Source organism: Mercenaria mercenaria, chromosome 1, assembly GCF_021730395.1.
Source record: "Mercenaria mercenaria strain notata chromosome 1, MADL_Memer_1, whole genome shotgun sequence".
In the NCBI taxonomy this organism is placed as follows: domain Eukaryota; kingdom Metazoa; phylum Mollusca; class Bivalvia; order Venerida; family Veneridae; genus Mercenaria; species Mercenaria mercenaria.
Genome location: NC_069361.1, coordinates 20,997,902 through 21,016,909, shown reverse-complemented (window position 1 = coordinate 21,016,909; position 19,008 = coordinate 20,997,902). Strand labels below are relative to the sequence as shown.

Sequence of the window (19,008 nt, the reverse complement as noted above, 5' to 3'; positions counted from 1 at the left end):
AAAACCATTTCAGAATGCACAAAACAAGTTCCTGGAATAAATATTCTTAATGAATACCTTGTCAGCAGAGTTCTTAAATTAAATCAGTTACTCACTGCACATTGTAATTGTACAAAAAACCCCAAAACAATCAAATTCATGGTAAACAATAGTACCATAAATTTACAAAATGCATGTTTAAGCAAACTAAATCGTATTTCATTTCCGCCGTCGCACAAAATCTTTGAATCATTTATGAGTTTATGAGATGTCAGGTGAACAGGTGCCATAAATATAACTTATGCTCACATTACATTGCCAATCGGGCTTCGTGGGACAGAATAGTTGGAAAGAGAATTTTGCTGCAATCACTAATAAGATATATAGAAAGGGAGTAAAGTAAATATACGGTTGAGATGTCTGGACCATGTAAACACAAGAGGATTGCATTTGTTATTCACTAAAATGTCGTTTCAAACATTATGTGCGGTTTGTGGATTTGATACGGATATTCTCGAAACAGACAATACGTTATAGTTGACGCTGATGCGTGTTTTTCGAGAAAGTCGATACCTCTGAGCGCTCTCCCCTGATACTTGAATGGAAACTAAGTAGTGAGTAAGTTTTCAGACATGTGTCTATAATAAACAATTCCAAAGCGGGCATATAATTGTAATATATAGTGTTATGAGTACTGTTTGTGTTTATAAGTGTGTTATATAACGTGCACCATAATGGAAAGTTTTACATTAATGAAACATTTCTGTTCTAAACGGTCAATAAGATATGGAATTCTGGTTTTCATCATTTTATTCATTTTACTAAAATGTATAAACATAGGAAAACTATCCGTCTTATACAGACCTATCAGCGAATCAAATATACATGTGTTCAGATTTAAAGACATTGAAAACCTGTCATATAATATTAAAGACATAAGTGATGCTAAAAATGGTGTACATGGTAACACATATAGTGACAATAATAATGAAGTTCTAAATTTAGCAAGAAAAGTTAGTTCATATAATAAGACAGTTTTAGTCAGCGTAGTAAATGACGCATATTTACCATTTGCTTATAGCTGGCTTTGTAATACGAAAGGCATGGGAGTTCATAAATCTGTATTAGTAATTACAACGGATAAGGAATCTAAAGTTAAGCTTAATAGAGACTGGCCTGAAGTGTCAGTCTTCCATCTACAAGCTGATATACCCAAAGGTAGTCATGTCGGCTATGTCAAAATTATGATTCGTAGGACAGAAATAATTTTGTCTTTATTGCAGGCAAATATTGATTTGCTTTTACTAGAATTTGACTACGTTTGGTTTTCAAACCCAATACTTGGCTTGCAAAAGCGATCTGGTGTTGACATGTTAGTGAATCCAGTTTCTGGTACCGGAGGAACTATTTTCAACGGAGGACTACTCTATCTTTTTGCCACAGATCGGACCAAAACCCTCTGGACTAAGCTAACAGAAATGATGTGGAAGCTTGAACGAGAAATAAAGGAGAGGCCAGATAATAAAACAATATCAGAAGGGAAAAATGACCAGATATTCCTATCTACGTTAATTTGTGAAAGGTTAGTTTGAGCAATATATATATATATATATATATATATTTTATAAATTGCACCTTATTTTGAGATTACATTATCTATATAAATCGACTGCTGCGAGTCTGTGCTATAGGTCGGCCTATAGGTAAACAAAGATTTGATGGACTAAAATAAATATTTAATAAAATAACTTAAAAAATCATCTCTGATGTACAGTTCTACGACGAGACCTGGATTTTTTTTTCTGGTTAAAGATTGCCACACATTCTGATGCATTTACAATGTAAGTAAAAATATTCAATGCCCACCTTTCATTAAAAGAAGTATATTTTTAGCTTCCAAAGTTTAATGAAGATTATATTCCTCAAAGCAATTTAAGTTGATATAATACATAAACTAGCTTTGCAGAGATGCAGTCACAATCAAATTTATACAAAACAATAATGTTTTAGCGGTAGTAAATATAATGTGTTAAGCTGTACGTGTATTCGGATTGCACCTTTTAAATCTCACACACATTTTTGTTTAAACACACAAAGAATTTCACATAAACACTATCAAGAAATTGTTCATAATTTCAAACATGACTTTTGTCTAATATATCTTTAGCCGAACACAGATCAGTAAAATAACCATTAAAGACAGCAGGTTTCTAATTATCTCCGACAGATATGCTGGCTGATTTACATTCCGAAAGATGAAAGATGGTATTTACATATACACATACAACTAACGTGTTGATCATTTCACAAATAACTTATCGAAATTCCGATAATACTTTTACTGAATATAATTCTTGTAAACCCTCTTCCTAGGAGCAAGATTGAAAAATAATGTTGTAAAAAGGAAAGAAAACTATGCAAGTGAGTTATACATGATCAAAATCAAATCAAATAACAAGAGGGTCATGTTGGCCCTAAGTTACCTACAAACTAGTGCATATGAATTCAAAATATGGTGCAGTGAAAACTACATGGTAGTTTGGGTACTGTACAAAAAACACAATAACAGAACAAATTGAAATATAATATAATAATAAAATTGCATCATGTAGAAACTCAAAAACTGTTGGGAATCTATACTTGTATATTGATAACCATTTAACTTGGAATAAACAGATAGATCAACTATGCATCAATATTTCACGTAAAATAACATTACTCAAATTGCTCTCAAAATATTTTCCACTAGAATCGTTTTGGGGAAGGGTGCGCTGTTACGGCTGTATCTTTCCGTCTTCCCTGATTTGTGCATTACACCTACCATCCACAATATCACGCAATGTTCACTCTTCCCATTTATAAGTTCTTAGACATTTTATGTTATTAAAAGTTATCATTTTTATCTACATTTACATAGAATATAGTATTTTTTATACATTGTTTCTCTAGCCTGTTTCTCGCTAATTTGTACTTCGTGACATTGCTTTCGTTTTATTCTCTTCTTTTCTATTTAGCTGTATAATTCATAGGACAAAAATTCTGTCACCACATATTTTTTATCATTTTTTATTTTATTTTTTTACTTAATTTTCTCTCTTAATGTCTTATCACCAATTGTATTTGTCTTGCAGTGTTCACAATTTTATATGATGTATTGTTAAATTTTCTTTAGTCTATTTCTGTTATTACTTGTGTTTAATTTCATGCAATTGATATAACTATAGTATCGTTGTTTTAATGTAATTCAACACCTTCCATTGCTTTTCTCGCAAAAGAGTTTCTAATGTTTGGTGCGCGGATTACAAATAGCTTTTATTCTTTAAACACTTGTATATTTATTTTCTGATATTGCTTTTTCAAACTCTTCCATTTTACTACATACTGTTTATGTAACTAAGGGTTAATTTATTCATAATACGTTATTTTAATTCATGTCTTTCACTTCACTGTCTAGGTTATATATTATTAAAGTATTATTTTAGAGGACCATCTGTTAGACTGGCTATAGCCAAATATATTATCCTCTTTAATTAAAGCTAGGGAAGCTAGGTTATATATTATTAAAGTATTATGTTAGAGGACCATCTGTTAGACTGGCTATAGCCAAATATATTATCCTCTTTAAATAAAGTTATTTTTTGATTATTCTATCATATTAGTCGCTAAAGTGAACTTGTCCGTCTGACTTGAATAAATGTCATGACACAACGTAAAAAGTAATACATATTTGCATTTTGTACGGACAAGAAAATTTCATGAGATCCTCACACAATGTTGTTTGTTGAGTGTCTCTATATAGGCCAATTCGTTTCACCCGATCCGGGATACGCCGGTCAAGTTTTAAATTCTCGCCGACTTCAAACTAAACGAACGCTCCTGCATACGCCGACCACGTGAACTGCAAGTAAAAAGTAACATTTTTTTAATTTCTCAGATGTTCTAATGTGACCTGTTCCAACTCGGCAGCGTTTTTTTTAACTGGCAGTATGTTTCTACCTTTACGGGTATTAGCCACAAATTTACAAATGCTTTTCCGAATTTATATCGCGAAAATATATGATTTGTCGCTAAACTGGCACACAGTGGCGCATGCCGTATAGACATAGGCAGCGTCGGGAAGCTAAACAAATTACACAAATATGAAACGAATTTGTCCTATGATTTGTCGAAGCTGCAAATATTTTATGCACATGTATCACAGTTTCGTAAATGCCACTGTTTCATTAAAACACTCTGCCAAGATATTTCATTTAAATTAAGAAGAATATGTGTCACAGAAAGTGGTGATATCGTTATTTACAATTTAACCGTAATGTTAGTTTTAGGACCCAGATAAGCCGGCTTCAAACCTGAACTAATGTCGTACCTACAATTATTTTGACTAAGTTTCATCCGTAGCAGTTTTGTAACATATGTCGTCACTAAATTCTTATGTATTTTCATTATTGATTTTTTTTACCGTTAAGTTCATTTATAGGTGGAAAAACGATAAAGTGATAGCTTTAGCTCATTTATTTGATACGTTAAAATCAATTTTACTTACGATATCATTCATTCATTTGTCTGGCATCTGTAATTCGATTGTATGATATATTTTTGACAGCATCTTTAGACATCATTGATTGCTTGAAATCACAAACTGAATTTAAACTTTTTATTAAAAAAATATATTTAGAAAAGACAATATTGGTTGGATATTTTTCATTGAATATTTTGGCCATTTGGCCAAAGAAAAAGAGAAATAAAGATTCTATTAGTTGATGTTTTTTTTTAAAAAAAAAAGAAAGAAAAAAAAAAACTTCCAGGACATCTCAGTTAGCATAGAAGATTATTCTCTGTATAACAACTTTGTAATATTGGAAAAAATACATTATTCGAAATTTTGATTTTGCCGGCAATGGGAAAATATTTGGCCGTAAAATTGACATTTTAATGATATTTTAAAAATTGAAAAATATCCTGCTACAACTCTTATTCTTCTTTTAAATGGTGTAGGGATTATATCTACAACTTGTAAAAAAAAGCCGCTTATGGTGAAAAAATCTATGATGGATTACACTGAAAAACAAAAATGAAAGCTTAAATTGTAATGAAAGATGTGAAATACATTATATTTTAAGATAACACTATACAATATAGCTATTAATTACGGAATAAAGTACAGATATCACAGACTATTTTAACTATTGTTACATATTCTAATGTTTAAAGGGACACAACTCCAGCATCCTTATGATTATGTTCTTCATACTAGATTACTGTTACTTAATATATATATCGCATGCCTCTATGATTCAAGATTATTCTAGTGTTAAGCTTACTTCAATAAACATGTATTAATAACATACTTGGTGTTCATCTCTTAATACCAACAAGGTATAACATGGTGTCAGAATCAGTAAAGGACTAACTAACATGCTCACTGTGGATTAAATTTTAGATATCCAGTGGAATATTAACTTGAATTTGCGGCATTTATATCGGCGGATTTACTTCATTACCATTGAACAAGATGGATTCAAACAATCTAAGCAGCCAAACTCCAAAAATGAACTGGGAGTCAAAGGACTTGCCTAGTGCCTTCAAAGCATGTTCGGAGGACCGTTAAAAAAGAAAAGTGAAGCCGAAAAATGCAACTATCTGATGCTTTGGTCTGGAGACCATGGCAGGCAATTGTATTCCACATGGAAAATATCTGATGAAGAAAAGAACTCTCTCGACACATACTTTAACAACTTTGAGCAATACTGCCAACCGAAATCAAATAGAATTTACGCACGTTATCGGTTCAGATCGAGAACCCAGCAGGAGGGAGAAATGTTCGAACAATACGTTACTGACCTGAAAGTTTTACTTAGGGACTGTGGCTATCAAGTCGAAATGAACGTAAACCTTGTTCGTGACCAGATAGTTTTCGGGATACGAACACACAAAATTCGTCAGAAACTGATAAACGAGGGCTCAGATTTGACACTACAGAAAACGCTGGACATTACTAGAACTGTAGAGATGAGTCAAGTTCAATGTCAATCAATGACAAAACAGGACATTGATGCTGTCAAGTTGAAAACAAAAGCGCAGCAACCCAAATCCTTTCAGAGGAAAAAGGAAGCAGCAAGTTTGAATCCACATGTGCGGAATCCAAAGGGGAATCAAAGTCACCAAATGAGCAAACAATGCGGGAACTGTGGTAGAAAAAGTCATGCTAAAGGAACTGTGTACCCAGCATATGGACAAATTTGTTTATCATGTAGGAAGCCTAATCATTTTGCTAAAGTGTGCAGATCAAAAAGGAATATCAGTGAACTGCAAGTAAGTGGTCTACTTCCAGATCTGGAAAATACCTTTATCGTTGATACCATTTCCCTTGACCAGACCCAAAATCAAGCCTTCATTACAATTGAGTAGGGCCAAAGTACAAGGATGTCAAATTAAAGCTTGATACAGGCTCACAGGTCAATATCATCCCAAGGTCAATTTGGAATTGTCTTGGAATACATGATCCCTTGAGACCCACAGACAGAAAGCTCACTGTTTATGATGGGACTTACCTCAAAGTTGATGGTCAAGCAAACTTTAAGGTCAGACATAAAGATACTGCCGTAGTCAGTCTTGAAGAATTTTACGTTGTGAACACTAGTTAACTTCATCTCTAGGATTGAAAATATGCATTTTCATGAATCTGATCATGATTAATGTTGACAACTTAGATATGGCCTTGAATAAGGAAGATGTTCTCTCTAGGTACCCTGACATATTTTAAGGTATTGGTCAACTGCCTGGTGAATGTATTTCATTAAAGATACATTTAAAGCAGGATGTCATTCCTGTGATACACCCCCTAGGAGAGTACCAGTAGCGGTACATGATAAGCTCAAGGCTGAATTACAAATGATGCCAGAAAAGAGGGTCATTCAAAAAGTATCAGAGCCCACAGAATGGGTAAACAGTTTAGTTACTGTAGAAAAGGGGAACGGTAAATTGAGAATTTGCCTAGATCCCAAGGACCTTAACAATGCCATTAAGAGACCCCACTATCCGTCTAAAGCTCTAGATGAAATATTGCCTGATCTGGCGGGTTCTTCTGTTTTCTCCAAGCTAGACGCGAGAAGCGGATATTGGTCAATTAAACTGACTGAAAAGCCGTCTTATCTGACCACTTTCAATTCTCCATTTGGGAGATTTCGGTTCCTTAGGCTACCGTTTGGTCTTTTTTGTAGCCAGGACATGTTTCAGCAGAAAATGGACGAATGTCTGGAAGGACTTCAAGGTATCAAGACAATTGTAGATGACATTGTAGTTTTTGGTAAGGACAGGGCTGAACATGACCGGAAATTTGACAGACTTATGACCAGATGTCGTGAAAAAGGTATCAGACTAAATCCAGAGAAAATGGAGATTGGAAAATCTCAGATATTATTCTTTGGACATTTGCTTACTTCTGATGGACTTAAGATGGATCCTTCCAAGGTCAGAGCAATCAAGGAGATGCCGCCTCCTACTTGTAAGTCTGAACTTGAAACTGTATTAGGTATGGTGACCTATTTACAGATATTCGCTCCAAATTTTGCCGAGCTAACTAGCCCTTTGAGAGCTTTACTTTCCAAAGACATGGAATTCTCCTGGGATAAGCCCCAAATTGAAGCATTTCAGAAAATCAAAGAGGTTATCACACAGAGCCCTGGTCCGGTTTTGGTCTATTTTGATCCTAACAAGGAAATAAAACTCCAAGTAGATGCGTCAAAGAATGGCCTAGGTGCTGTACTTCTGCAAAAAGGAAGGCCAGTGCGCTTTGCATCTAAGTCTCTTACCCAAAGTGAGAGAAACTATGCCCAAATAGAGAAGGAACTCTATAGTATAGTCTTTGCATGCAAGAGATACCATAATTACTTGTATGGTAGACATGTGAATGTCCAGTCCGACCACAAGCCCCTGGAGGCTATATTTAAGAAACCCTTGCATGGTGCACCCCCACGTTTATAGCGTATGATATTGCAATTACAGAAATACGACCTAGAGGTCAAACACATCAGTGGTCGTGACATTCCAGTTGCGGACACTTTGTCAAGAAAATTCTTAACCGACACTGATACAGGTTTATATCCAGACATGGATATACATGTACATGCTGTTATGTCCAATTTCCAAGTCAGTGATCAGAAAATGAGACAGATCAGAGATGTTACCGAGACAGACCCACAGTCACATACCCTAAAACAAACAATTCTTGAGGGTTGGCCTGACCAACGAACAGACTGTCCAGAATCTATCACAGAATATTGGAATTTTAGGGACGAAATGTCTGTTGTAGAAGACATTATCCTAAAAGGGTCGAAAATCTATATACCAAAAGGGTGGAGAAGCGAAATGCTTGACAAAATTCACAATGCACATTTAGGCATTGAGAAATGTACACAAAGAGCTAAGGAGATAATGTTTTGGCCAAAATTGCTTAATGACATAAAACAGAGAGTTATGGAATGCCCAGTATGTCTCGAACATCGCTCAGAAAATGTGGAAAAACTTATGATTCAAACACCTTTGCCTGATAGGTCATGGCAGACAGTTGCAACCGACATATTTACATGGCAAGGTAAAGATTTCATTGTTCTAGTTGATAACAACAGTAGATACTTTGAGCTTAGACAGTTAACAAGCACAAGAGCTCAAAATATTATCCAGAAACTGAAAAGCTACTTCAGTAGACATGGAATACCTGAAACCCTGATAAGTGACAATGCTAGCTATTACATATGTTAAAGCTTTGCTGATTTTGCTAGAGAATGGGATTTTAACCACAGAACGCCAAGTCCAACGTACAGCCAAAGTAACGTCCTTGCAGAAAAAAATTGTTTCTATTTCCAAAAATCTGCTTACTAAGTCCACACAGGCTGGTACGGATCCCTACATAGCACTTCTTGAGTACAGGAATACCCCTTTAGCTTGTGGTAAGACACCTGCACAGTTGCTTATGTCTAGACAGCTTAGGTCAAATTTACCAGTAATGGATTCAAACCTTGAACCCAGAATACCAGACAAATCGGGTGTCCGAAACAAAATGCAGAACATAAAAAACAAGTCAAAATTTTACTATGATAGATCTGCCAGACCCATGAAATCCCTTGAAAAAGGTGAAGGTATTAGGATAAGACAAGGTAAAACTTGGCAACCAGCTGTAGTTTCTAGACAGGTTAATGATAGATCTTACATTGTGAGGACAGAGGATGGTGGTATGTACAGAAGGAATAGACGCCATTTATTAAAATCGCGTGAGAAACCATTTGCTGAAATTGATTTTCCATCACTTCCAGCTACCCCACCAGCTCCATCCCTGAATTTTCAAACTCCAAAACCTTCATGTCCTAAACTTTCTCCAGATCCAATTAAGCAGGAAAATATTACAAATTATAACTCTAACCCAGATTCACCTGCCCTTTATCAAACTATATCTGGAAGAAATGTGCGACCACCAGATAGATTAAATTTGTGAAACATAATTAGCTGAACAGTGAGTGCTTTGAGATATTCAACTTATGATGTTGATAGTGTAATTAGCTGAGGAAATACCTAGACAAAAACACTTACATTTATTAGATAACAATTATGTGGAAATTACTAAGCTGGAAATTGCTGTGACATTTTGATAACTTGAAACTGGGATTATTTGTGTTATCTGAATTTTATTACATTTATCTAAAATGGAAAACAGACCAACCTTGTCGAGTGAAACTGAATTTTCGACACAATACTTTCAAGTATAGTGCTGAATCAGAAAAATGCAATTCATAAAATGATATCAGCTATGTTTTTTTTTTATTCAAAAGAAAGGGGATGTTACATATTCTAATGTTTAAAGGGACATAACTCCAGCATCCTTATGATTATGTTCTTCATATTAGATTACTGTTACTTAATATATATATCGCATGCCTCTATGATTCAAGATTATTCTATTGTTAAGCTTACTTCAATAAACATGATTAATAACATACCTGGTGTTCATCTCTTTATACCAACAAAGTATAACAACTATTGACCGGTGAAATATTCAACGAGTACACTGTGACCGCTCTCAATGTTCTTGTAGGGAAAAACTTTTAAAAAGTTATATCTAATGACATGCGATAAAATATAAACGTGATATTCCACAATATATTCATTATTCGAAATGCCTCCATAGAAATGGATTTTTAATTTTCATATACAAGTAGATCTACGTAATGATGTGAAGTTTGGAAAGAAAAAACATCTATCTATCTTCGAATACTGTTTAACTCCCCTTTTGCGCAGTCAGTGCAAGAAAACGATTTTTACAAAAGTAATGACAGTGAGACGTCAAAGTGAGAAAGTGTGACTGAAAACAGCGAAAAAGTGTTAGATATACAGACACTGGTAACAAAATCTGGTTAAAAACACACTTTGATACAACTAATTGCATGTATGTTGGCGTACTGCCTGCTTGAAGGATTCAAGCGCGGGTATGAAAACAATTTCAGATGGGAGTTCATGCTTTTGGTTTAAAATAAATTTTAATAGGCGGAAACTGTCTTGACGTTGTGCATTTAAGGAACGTGGCTTTCCATTTTGAATATTCATTCTTGCTCCACCTTCCTCCGACATCCGACCCTTTTATTCACCCATTATAACCCAACCCCCATTTTTCTGTATTTTGCATATATTTATTATGCACTTGTTGTTGGATTTTTGGTGCTACCCGTCTACAATATTTTTCCGTTACAGCTTCTTTTTGTTGTAGGCCTACTTTGTGACGCATAGCTCTATAGCTGTGTTTGGGATGCTCTGTGCTTCCGGGAAATCTATCCTTACCTTTTATCTTTTGAAATGAAAGCTAACTTTACATTAATGAAACCAGGGTAGATGCAAAATTATTTTAGTCAAGTATCATTACTCATGCGTGTCTTGACCTTTTGACTTAGACATCTTTTGTCATATATATTTACCGCCGACATTTCCCTAAGTTCTCTGCAGCTATGAAAACTTTATTATAATTATGCGGGAATACATTTCTCCTACGAGGTCCACAACAAATACACACATTTACAGAAAATGTATTACAAGCATAATAATCAGTAAAAAAAAGAAAGATATTGTCTAAAGATCCACTAGACATTCATTGCAGAAGTAAGAATTTAAATGTTTTTATTTAAGATGTATATTATATTTACGCTGCCCATCCAGAGTTTTGTACGTTTTTCTGAAAGATTCATTATTTGGCTTTGGCCATAACACATTTTCAGATTACAGATACCACTAGGTCACTCTCAATGCGCTCATCCCTATTATTAGTAACACGCATTCATGGAAAGTAGCCTTTTGCCTTTTCTAATCACACAGAAAATGATGAATCTGGCCAGTGATGCAAAATGTGTTTATATTTAAAGCATTGGTACATTTGACCATAATGACAACCTTCTGTAAGACATAATTTATGTTTAATATACAACTTTTGTTATGACTCCCGTTTGCAATACACGTGATATAATTTATATTAACCCATGCATAATGTAAATATACTGTTTTCTATACTGTTTTCTCATATTCTCAGAGACCTAAGGTTGTTTTATTCCCAGTAACAGATTAAACATTTCATAAACAGTTTTTGGGTGTAATTTTGTAGAAAATTCACTTGTCTTTCAGACGGTGCCATGACAGAAATTATCCCAAACAGTATTTGATTACACTCCCAATCTCAAAAATGGACAAAGAGTTTCTAGTATTCCTGTGAATTTAGATTTGACTCTTCTGCACAAACAACTTGTTGCATTTACAACATTAAAATTACCATGGTGTAATAAAAAGATACATTCTGTAGTTAATTCATCAAGAAATATGACAATTAATTGCATAGTTAATAATTAATGGTAATTGTGCTTACACCACCAAAAAAAAAGAAAAAAAAGTTGTTTTTTTTAATTCAGTAAAATGACAATTGTTTCATCAATTTGTGTTCAAATCACTTCAAATTTTCAGTTTGTCAGATTTGTACCATACCTGTCTAGAAGATAACAAACAGTATATCATTTGACAACGTAAAGGCAAATAACGAGACTATAAGAAACCCTCAGAATACGAGAAAAGGGGATATTTCTAAAATAATTTTAACTTTCTACATATATATAATTGTTCTTTTTGTAAATCATGCTCTTCTTATTGGAGAAAATAAAGAATATCAATCTATCTATCTGTTTAAATATGAGACATTAGTCAACAGTTTTATTAGAAAACGAAAATGCTCATGAAATGTTTTAACAACCTATAATGAAAAGAGTCGGTTGAAATATGAACATCTGCATAATTTAAATATATGTAAACTGATATCGTTTGACTTCGAACAAATAGAGACAGAAGTTATAAATAATTTAAAGAAATATATGGGTTTGTTTATATTTCAAGCTACTTCATGTAAAGAGTGAAGCTATAGAACAAACTTTTCAAACTATTATTTTCCAAGATTTATTAGATAATATTTTAAGTGATATTAAGAGATTGAATATTTTAATAGTCACTGTTTTATTTGACAGAAAATGACAAAAGATAAACAGAAGGATTTTGATGAATTAATTATGAATTTATAAACTTTTATACAGATTATTATCTGGGATGTTAATATAATTATACAGAAAAAATATGGTTTTATTTTCTTTACATGTTTTACTTGAGAGCACTCATTCTGACAGATGCTGTTTTTTATATTATTTTTTAACACAGCTATAATATCATTTTAGCGCTATCCAGGTAGTCAATTAACTGAACCAATGTAATCTAACATACAACCTGCCCTCCCCCCCCCCCCCCCCCAACACACAAAAACAAAATGGGGTTGAAAACACACATGTCTTCTCTCTGAGCACATTGACACTGAGATCAAACTCGCAACATTTTGATTGGCCCCACTGATTTTGCTAAAATGCTGCTGATGTTTTTGTTTCAACTAAACATTGAACCATGAACGCGAACTCTGTTTCCCCCGACCTTGTTTTCAAAAAAAAAAAGAAGGAAGAAATTATTTTATACTGACAGATCACTGTATGTTACTTGCATAGTTGTATTTTCTTTTTAATTAACAATGATTACAATCAAATAGTATTCTTTAGGTGTCCCTTACACGAAGCTTTATTTCCCCCTTAGTGTAATTTTTGTTTTCTTTAACCGATGATTATACAGATAGTACAATTTTATCCAAGTGTTTCCTAAATATTATTTCTCATAACTAATGCCTGCTTGTAGACTGCTTCCGCTGTTGCCAGACACTGATGCCCTTTGTGCCTTTTCTATTTGCCATAGAGAAGGCTGACGTGTACACTGGCTGATCAGATTAGACATTCAAACGTCAGTAAGAGCCAAGCGACTTGGTTGCAGTAGAGACAGTGTTTTTGTTGTTTTGTGATGTTCTAAACATAGTTTTTTTGTACTTTCTTTTATATGTTCAAGAGGAACGTGCTAAAAAGCCACACCAGCCTAAATAGATATGCCACTAGCATTCACTAATTTTAAGAACAAATGCCTTTTTGTTCAGATACAGTAAAGATATACATGTATATATTTTATTAATTTATTTTTTTATCCTCGCTGCCAAGATTAGCACCTTCTATGCAATTAACTCACACTGCAGTGTATTAAATGTTTGTCAATTTTCTTTTTACTTATGTGCTTCATTTTTTAAAGGTTTGTGCTTATATATGCTATGTATGTAAGTTTGTTTTAATCATATAACCATGTAATTCTTAACCACAGCAACGTAAATGTTTTAATATGCTTTAACTATTTTCTTATCTTTTCCTTTAGCTGCTTTATTTTGTTAAATTCTGTTTTCTGTTGTCTGTCGGGAAACAGCTCATGAGCTTATGTTATTTGATATACTATACGGACGATGTGCGGAGATTATACGGAAATAGTGCAATTTCAGTGCAGTTGCCGTGCAGTCTCCGCAAGCATCCCACGGAAATCGTACGATGTTTCTCTGAAGAGACGAAAAATGAAAACATGCTGGAGATGGCCAATATATATAACCATCTGAAAAATGTTTTGCCCATATCAAGGCCGACTCACGGCAATGGTGCGGCCGCTGTAGGGTTGCTCAATATCCATGTGATTTCACAAGTACTGCACGGGCAACCTTGCAGCAGCTGTGTGAGGGCCGTGCGAATGTCCCACGGGTCTACAATCCCCGTACAATTTCTTTTGGGCATCATGTCCGCGGGAAATCGTACGTTGGTTGCACGATCAGCGCGCGGTCTCCTAACGATGCTCGTGCAGGGATTGTGCAATGCCACCTGCAACATGTATACGGGCTATGGACTTACGATTTTTTTTTCAAATTTGTATAACTTTCGCTAAACAAAATTGTAGAGGCTGCGGAGCCCGTGAATCCGTACGAAAATCGCACTGCCGCCTCCTGCCTCCGTCTTTAGGCCGCATGAAAAGAAAGATACGGGAAGTTTACGGGCTCCGAAGACGCATCATAGGCCAAATGTAAACTAGGCATTACCTATAAACCTGGCTGTCATTCTAAAAATAGATACAGGGGATGATTTGGGCATACAAAACAGTATGCGCAAATCAAAAAGAAAAGTTAATATATAATGTTGATGGATAGGGGCCTAATGGAGTCTGTAATTTCAATTAAATAAAAATGTTTGTCTTCTCTTCTGTTTAGGTATGCAAATGTCACTACAGAATTACTAACGCTAGATGTATACGCTGATGGTAAATGGTACAGTATGACTGACGCCCAGAGGGAGAAATTACACCCTATTGTTATCAGCAACAACTGGATAATAGGTATTTTCTTGGCATCCAGTTGTGTTCAGTTTCACACTATTTCTAATTGGTTGCAGGGTATATTTGTTATTGACAGGTTTAGTTGCACGGGGTCAAGCAAAGGTGCTTTTATTTGCTAAAAGTTACCACTTTATAAGGTTTATCAATTCATTAGGTAATATGAGCTCAAAAGGTAGAAACAACAATAACGAGGGGCAATACAAAATAAATGTATGTATCTTAAATATTTTTTAAAAACCTTTACTTATACAAATGAAAGTAGTTGGATGTTTGCAGTACGTACCCGTTGTATGCGAAGTACAGATTGTTATTATTTAACCTTTATAGATCGGCGGAAATAACTAATGTTACTAATATGCTGAAATCTTTTCCATGGACTAGCTACTAACAGTCGCCATTCCAAAGCTTCTGACATAACTTTTTTAAAGTTCTTTTTACATGTATTTCAGCAATACCAAAAGACTAGTTTGGTTGATACTAATTTATATGTGATATTTGGATGGTTGTAACCATACATTATACTTGTAGTTCCAGATATTCATATTTGCATATTTGCAGTTAAGAAAAAGTCTTAACATCCCCAAAAACTTTTTACTTGCTGTAAAAGGATCAAATTTTGAAAGTACAAAATAACCGTTTGTTTAATTATTGAACATGTTACAGAAGTTACTGAAACTGCACACATGTTTTGTTTGTTTTAATGGTATAAAACTTTGACTTGGCTAGTCTTCACAAAACCTGTTTAACAATAATACATGACGCACTAGAATTCGGCCAAGGGTGAAATACACAACATCTTTCCAATGTTCAGTTTTAGCCTGTGGTTCATATATTGCCAAAAATCTCTGATACAATTTATCTTTGAAGTTTTAATAATATAAGATTTTAATTCTTAAATTGTATATATTCTTTATCGTGGAGTGTTGTAATAGGAAAGACAAAACAAATGAAATATTCCATATAATTTAAAGAACATTATGTGAAAGCAACTCACCATTTTCTTTATGATGAAATAATGCACGGAGGGGCACCTGGGGTCTTCCTCCACCATTAAAGCTGGAAAGTCGCCATATGACCTATCATGTGTTGGTGTGACGTTAAATCCAAAAAAAAAAAAAAAAACCATTAAGCACCGACATGATTTCAGTGAAGATTAGGTCGAATTCAGGGACAAGAAATTTATAACAATATCTATTCCGGTCGAGGTAATCAATCTAGGAATATCCACCCACTATCTTAGTTTTTATGATTTAAACTTTTTATTTACATGACCCTTTTATTAAAAATCTGAAATCTGGTTTGTTATCGTTTAATTATTTACTGGAGACAAGCATCATAGAAAAACAACGCACCGTAAGACCATGATTATATCTATTTTTCCAGGAAACAATAATAAAATCAACAGAGCAAAGAAATGGAACCATTGGTTTCTACGCCCTGATAATACGTGTGATATGGAAACGGTGAAAAAAGTCGTGTACACAGAATTCTAGTAAACTTTTATTGAATAGTTCATGTCCCGAACGGTATCATTAACAATGTGTCATCTTGGTTATTATTTCAAAAAATCATTGAATCTTTTTACGATTTCAGTTCACTACCCTATACTTGAGATAGTCTGTCAATATCATTCTCCGCGCTTTTTATGAGTGCAGTGCAGTGTATGTCGTAAATGACGGTTTTTGGAAGGTGATATAACCGCGCTGAACTTAATCAGGAATAGACTGTCTCACAACTATTTCGAATCTATTCACTGGACAATGTAGTTCAATGCAGAATAATTTACAACCTCTGACGTCATTTTCGTTACAAACCGGAAAATTTGGCCTACACTATATCCACCTTTGAGGCAGCCTTGGACTTGATCACAAACTTACAAGTCCTCATGCCCAGTAAAAATAGTTCAACATATTTTGAATATATACCAATGGCGCAGTAATTTACGTCGAATAACTATCGGCTGAATGCCTTTATTTCCAAACTTTTTACTTTACAGAGTGTTAATCACAAAAGCGCAGTATCATATTGATGATATGGTTAGCCGAATCAAATCCTATATGTATTGGGTTTCTAACTATCAAAGCACTGTCAGCGCTTGTGCCATTTTTGGAATGGATTCTTTTCATACAGTACTAACATAAATCACCTTCCATCGGTACTGTGCTATCAGTACTTTGATTTCCTTCCGATAATCTTTATTTTAATGTATGATCAGGCCCAGAATCATGGCATCAGATTTAACAACACAAACGAGAAAAATAAGTTTCCTTAGAGAAAAAAATATATATTGGCCTTCACATGGAAAATTCCTTTCGTTTTCAGTTTGATGAATGTGCCAGAAAGAAGGTTTCCTTTTTTGTGTGTAATCATTTTATTTTATATTTTATTTTAAGTATTGATTTGTTGTATTGTAGGCATTGTTATTTGCCATATTTATTTCATATGACACGGGGTATAGGCCTTTTATTCCAACCGAAATTCCGGATAATGCTTTGTAAAGTTAATTTATGCTAATTTTTAAACCCACTTTATGGTGTTACTTTTATTGGTATGTATATACGTAAGTTTTACTACTACTTCTATATAAGCATTTGTGAATGATTGTTATGCATTTGTTAAGAATTGTTGTATGTTGTCACTTTGTCGTTGTTTCTATGTATTAAGTATGTAACTAACTCTGCAACTCCTTAAAGGTACATTGCTCTTACATCTTTACGTAGGCATGGCTATGCCCATTCCTCTTTGGGTAATCAACACCAAACTTATGACACAGTACATACGCCTGGAACAAACATCCATAAACAGTGTCTTTTATTTATGGTTTTATACTTCGATTATTTTTTGTTTTTAAGTTAAGTATTTATATGCATAATTATAGTCATTTCTTTACAAATGTCACCCAAAAATGAGGCAAAAACTGGCCTTTGAACCAAGGTGACATGCAATTCGTTTCATTCCATATACAGAAATTTAGATGTCAATTTCGCATATGGGTGATGATCAGTCAATAATTAGGTCAAAAAATCCTGCTCACACTACAAAGGCAAAGCCTTTTCTCCAACATTTATAAAACCCCATCAGACTGTCTGTTTGCCTAGGGTCTACAACAAAGACACCAGTATCGTTATGTCATCTCCTGTTCTACCAGTACTAAGTACACTGTTTTGTCTGGCGCGGAGCTTCTATTTGGTGCATCTTGCAGCAACTTTTCATACTTGTATGTAGTCCAATATTACATCATTATATGATCCGGAACACTCATATGTTTTATTACTTTTGTCATTCAACTTTTGATGATAGTAATAATTACATAATTTTATGTGTTTCAATGCTTTATAAGAAATCTTGAATGTAATCCCATAAGATCTGTATAGAAAGTAATCAGCATTATTTAGAGTAAACTAATTAAGCATAAGCAAACAACATGTAAAGGTACCAAGATTGTCATTAGTAAGTACCGACATGTATTAAAAGGCTACATGATAAAACAAGTGCTTTTTGCATATAGAGATACATGCGCCTCTTCTGAGGGTATGATATTACATTTGTATTTTGTTGAATGACACACGGAGAGGGCCATCTTTGATAGTATTACATTTTCCCATATTTTAAACGAAAATAAAATTTGACGCTTTTTTCTTTCTTTACAAACTACATAGTAAAGGTTCGGCATTATTTGTCTTCCATAAATAAGAAATGTCTTTAAAAGAGACAAACGGCATAGAGGTAACAATGTTTTGCGCCTGAAAACTTCAGAATTAAACAGGATGTACAGACAGAAAAGATTTGGATATGTATATATAAACACATGGCTCATTTGCAAATTCTCAAACTAGGCAGCAAATTTAAATGATCAAAAGGTGTATCCTGTCAGTGATAGAAGCTGGGCTGATTCTGAAATAATATCGTGTTGGGTCAGAATCCTCCATAAGTATCCCACTAGCACATATGTCGACCAGCATACAATTAGTTGGACTAGAATGAATACTGAAATAAAAATAAAACCCTAGATTTTAAATCACATAACTTTGTACACCTTAAACTGTACAAATCACATGCATGTGAATCATGTACATATTTACTTGTGCAATATCTCGTAACAAATAGAAAAGCGTGTGCGTCTCGTGTGGTCCAATAGCCCGACAAAATCCACTGGAGACAAATACAACATTCCAGGGCAATCTAGTTTTCTATATAACAACCTTAAAAAAAAAAAAAAAAAAAAAA

The 19,008-nt window shown here is 34.1% G+C and overlaps 1 protein-coding gene across 2 annotated transcripts; it reads left to right on the top strand.

Annotated features, from left to right (window-relative positions):
• The first annotated feature begins 301 nt into the window (after positions 1-301).
• Positions 302-18,106, top strand: LOC123544431 (uncharacterized). 2 transcript variants are annotated; one of them, XM_045330520.2, is made up of 4 exons: positions 302-593; positions 1,263-1,561; positions 14,657-14,781; positions 16,165-18,106. In XM_045330520.2, exons 2-4 carry the CDS (start codon positions 1,350-1,352, stop codon positions 16,272-16,274), a joined length of 447 nt encoding a protein of 148 aa, XP_045186455.1. In that variant the 5' UTR covers positions 302-593; positions 1,263-1,349; the 3' UTR covers positions 16,275-18,106. The 2 variants fall into 2 exon arrangements, with proteins under 2 accessions (XP_045186455.1, XP_045186447.1); XM_045330512.2 differs by having other exon boundaries at positions 302-597.
• The last annotated feature ends 902 nt before the right edge of the window (positions 18,107-19,008 follow it).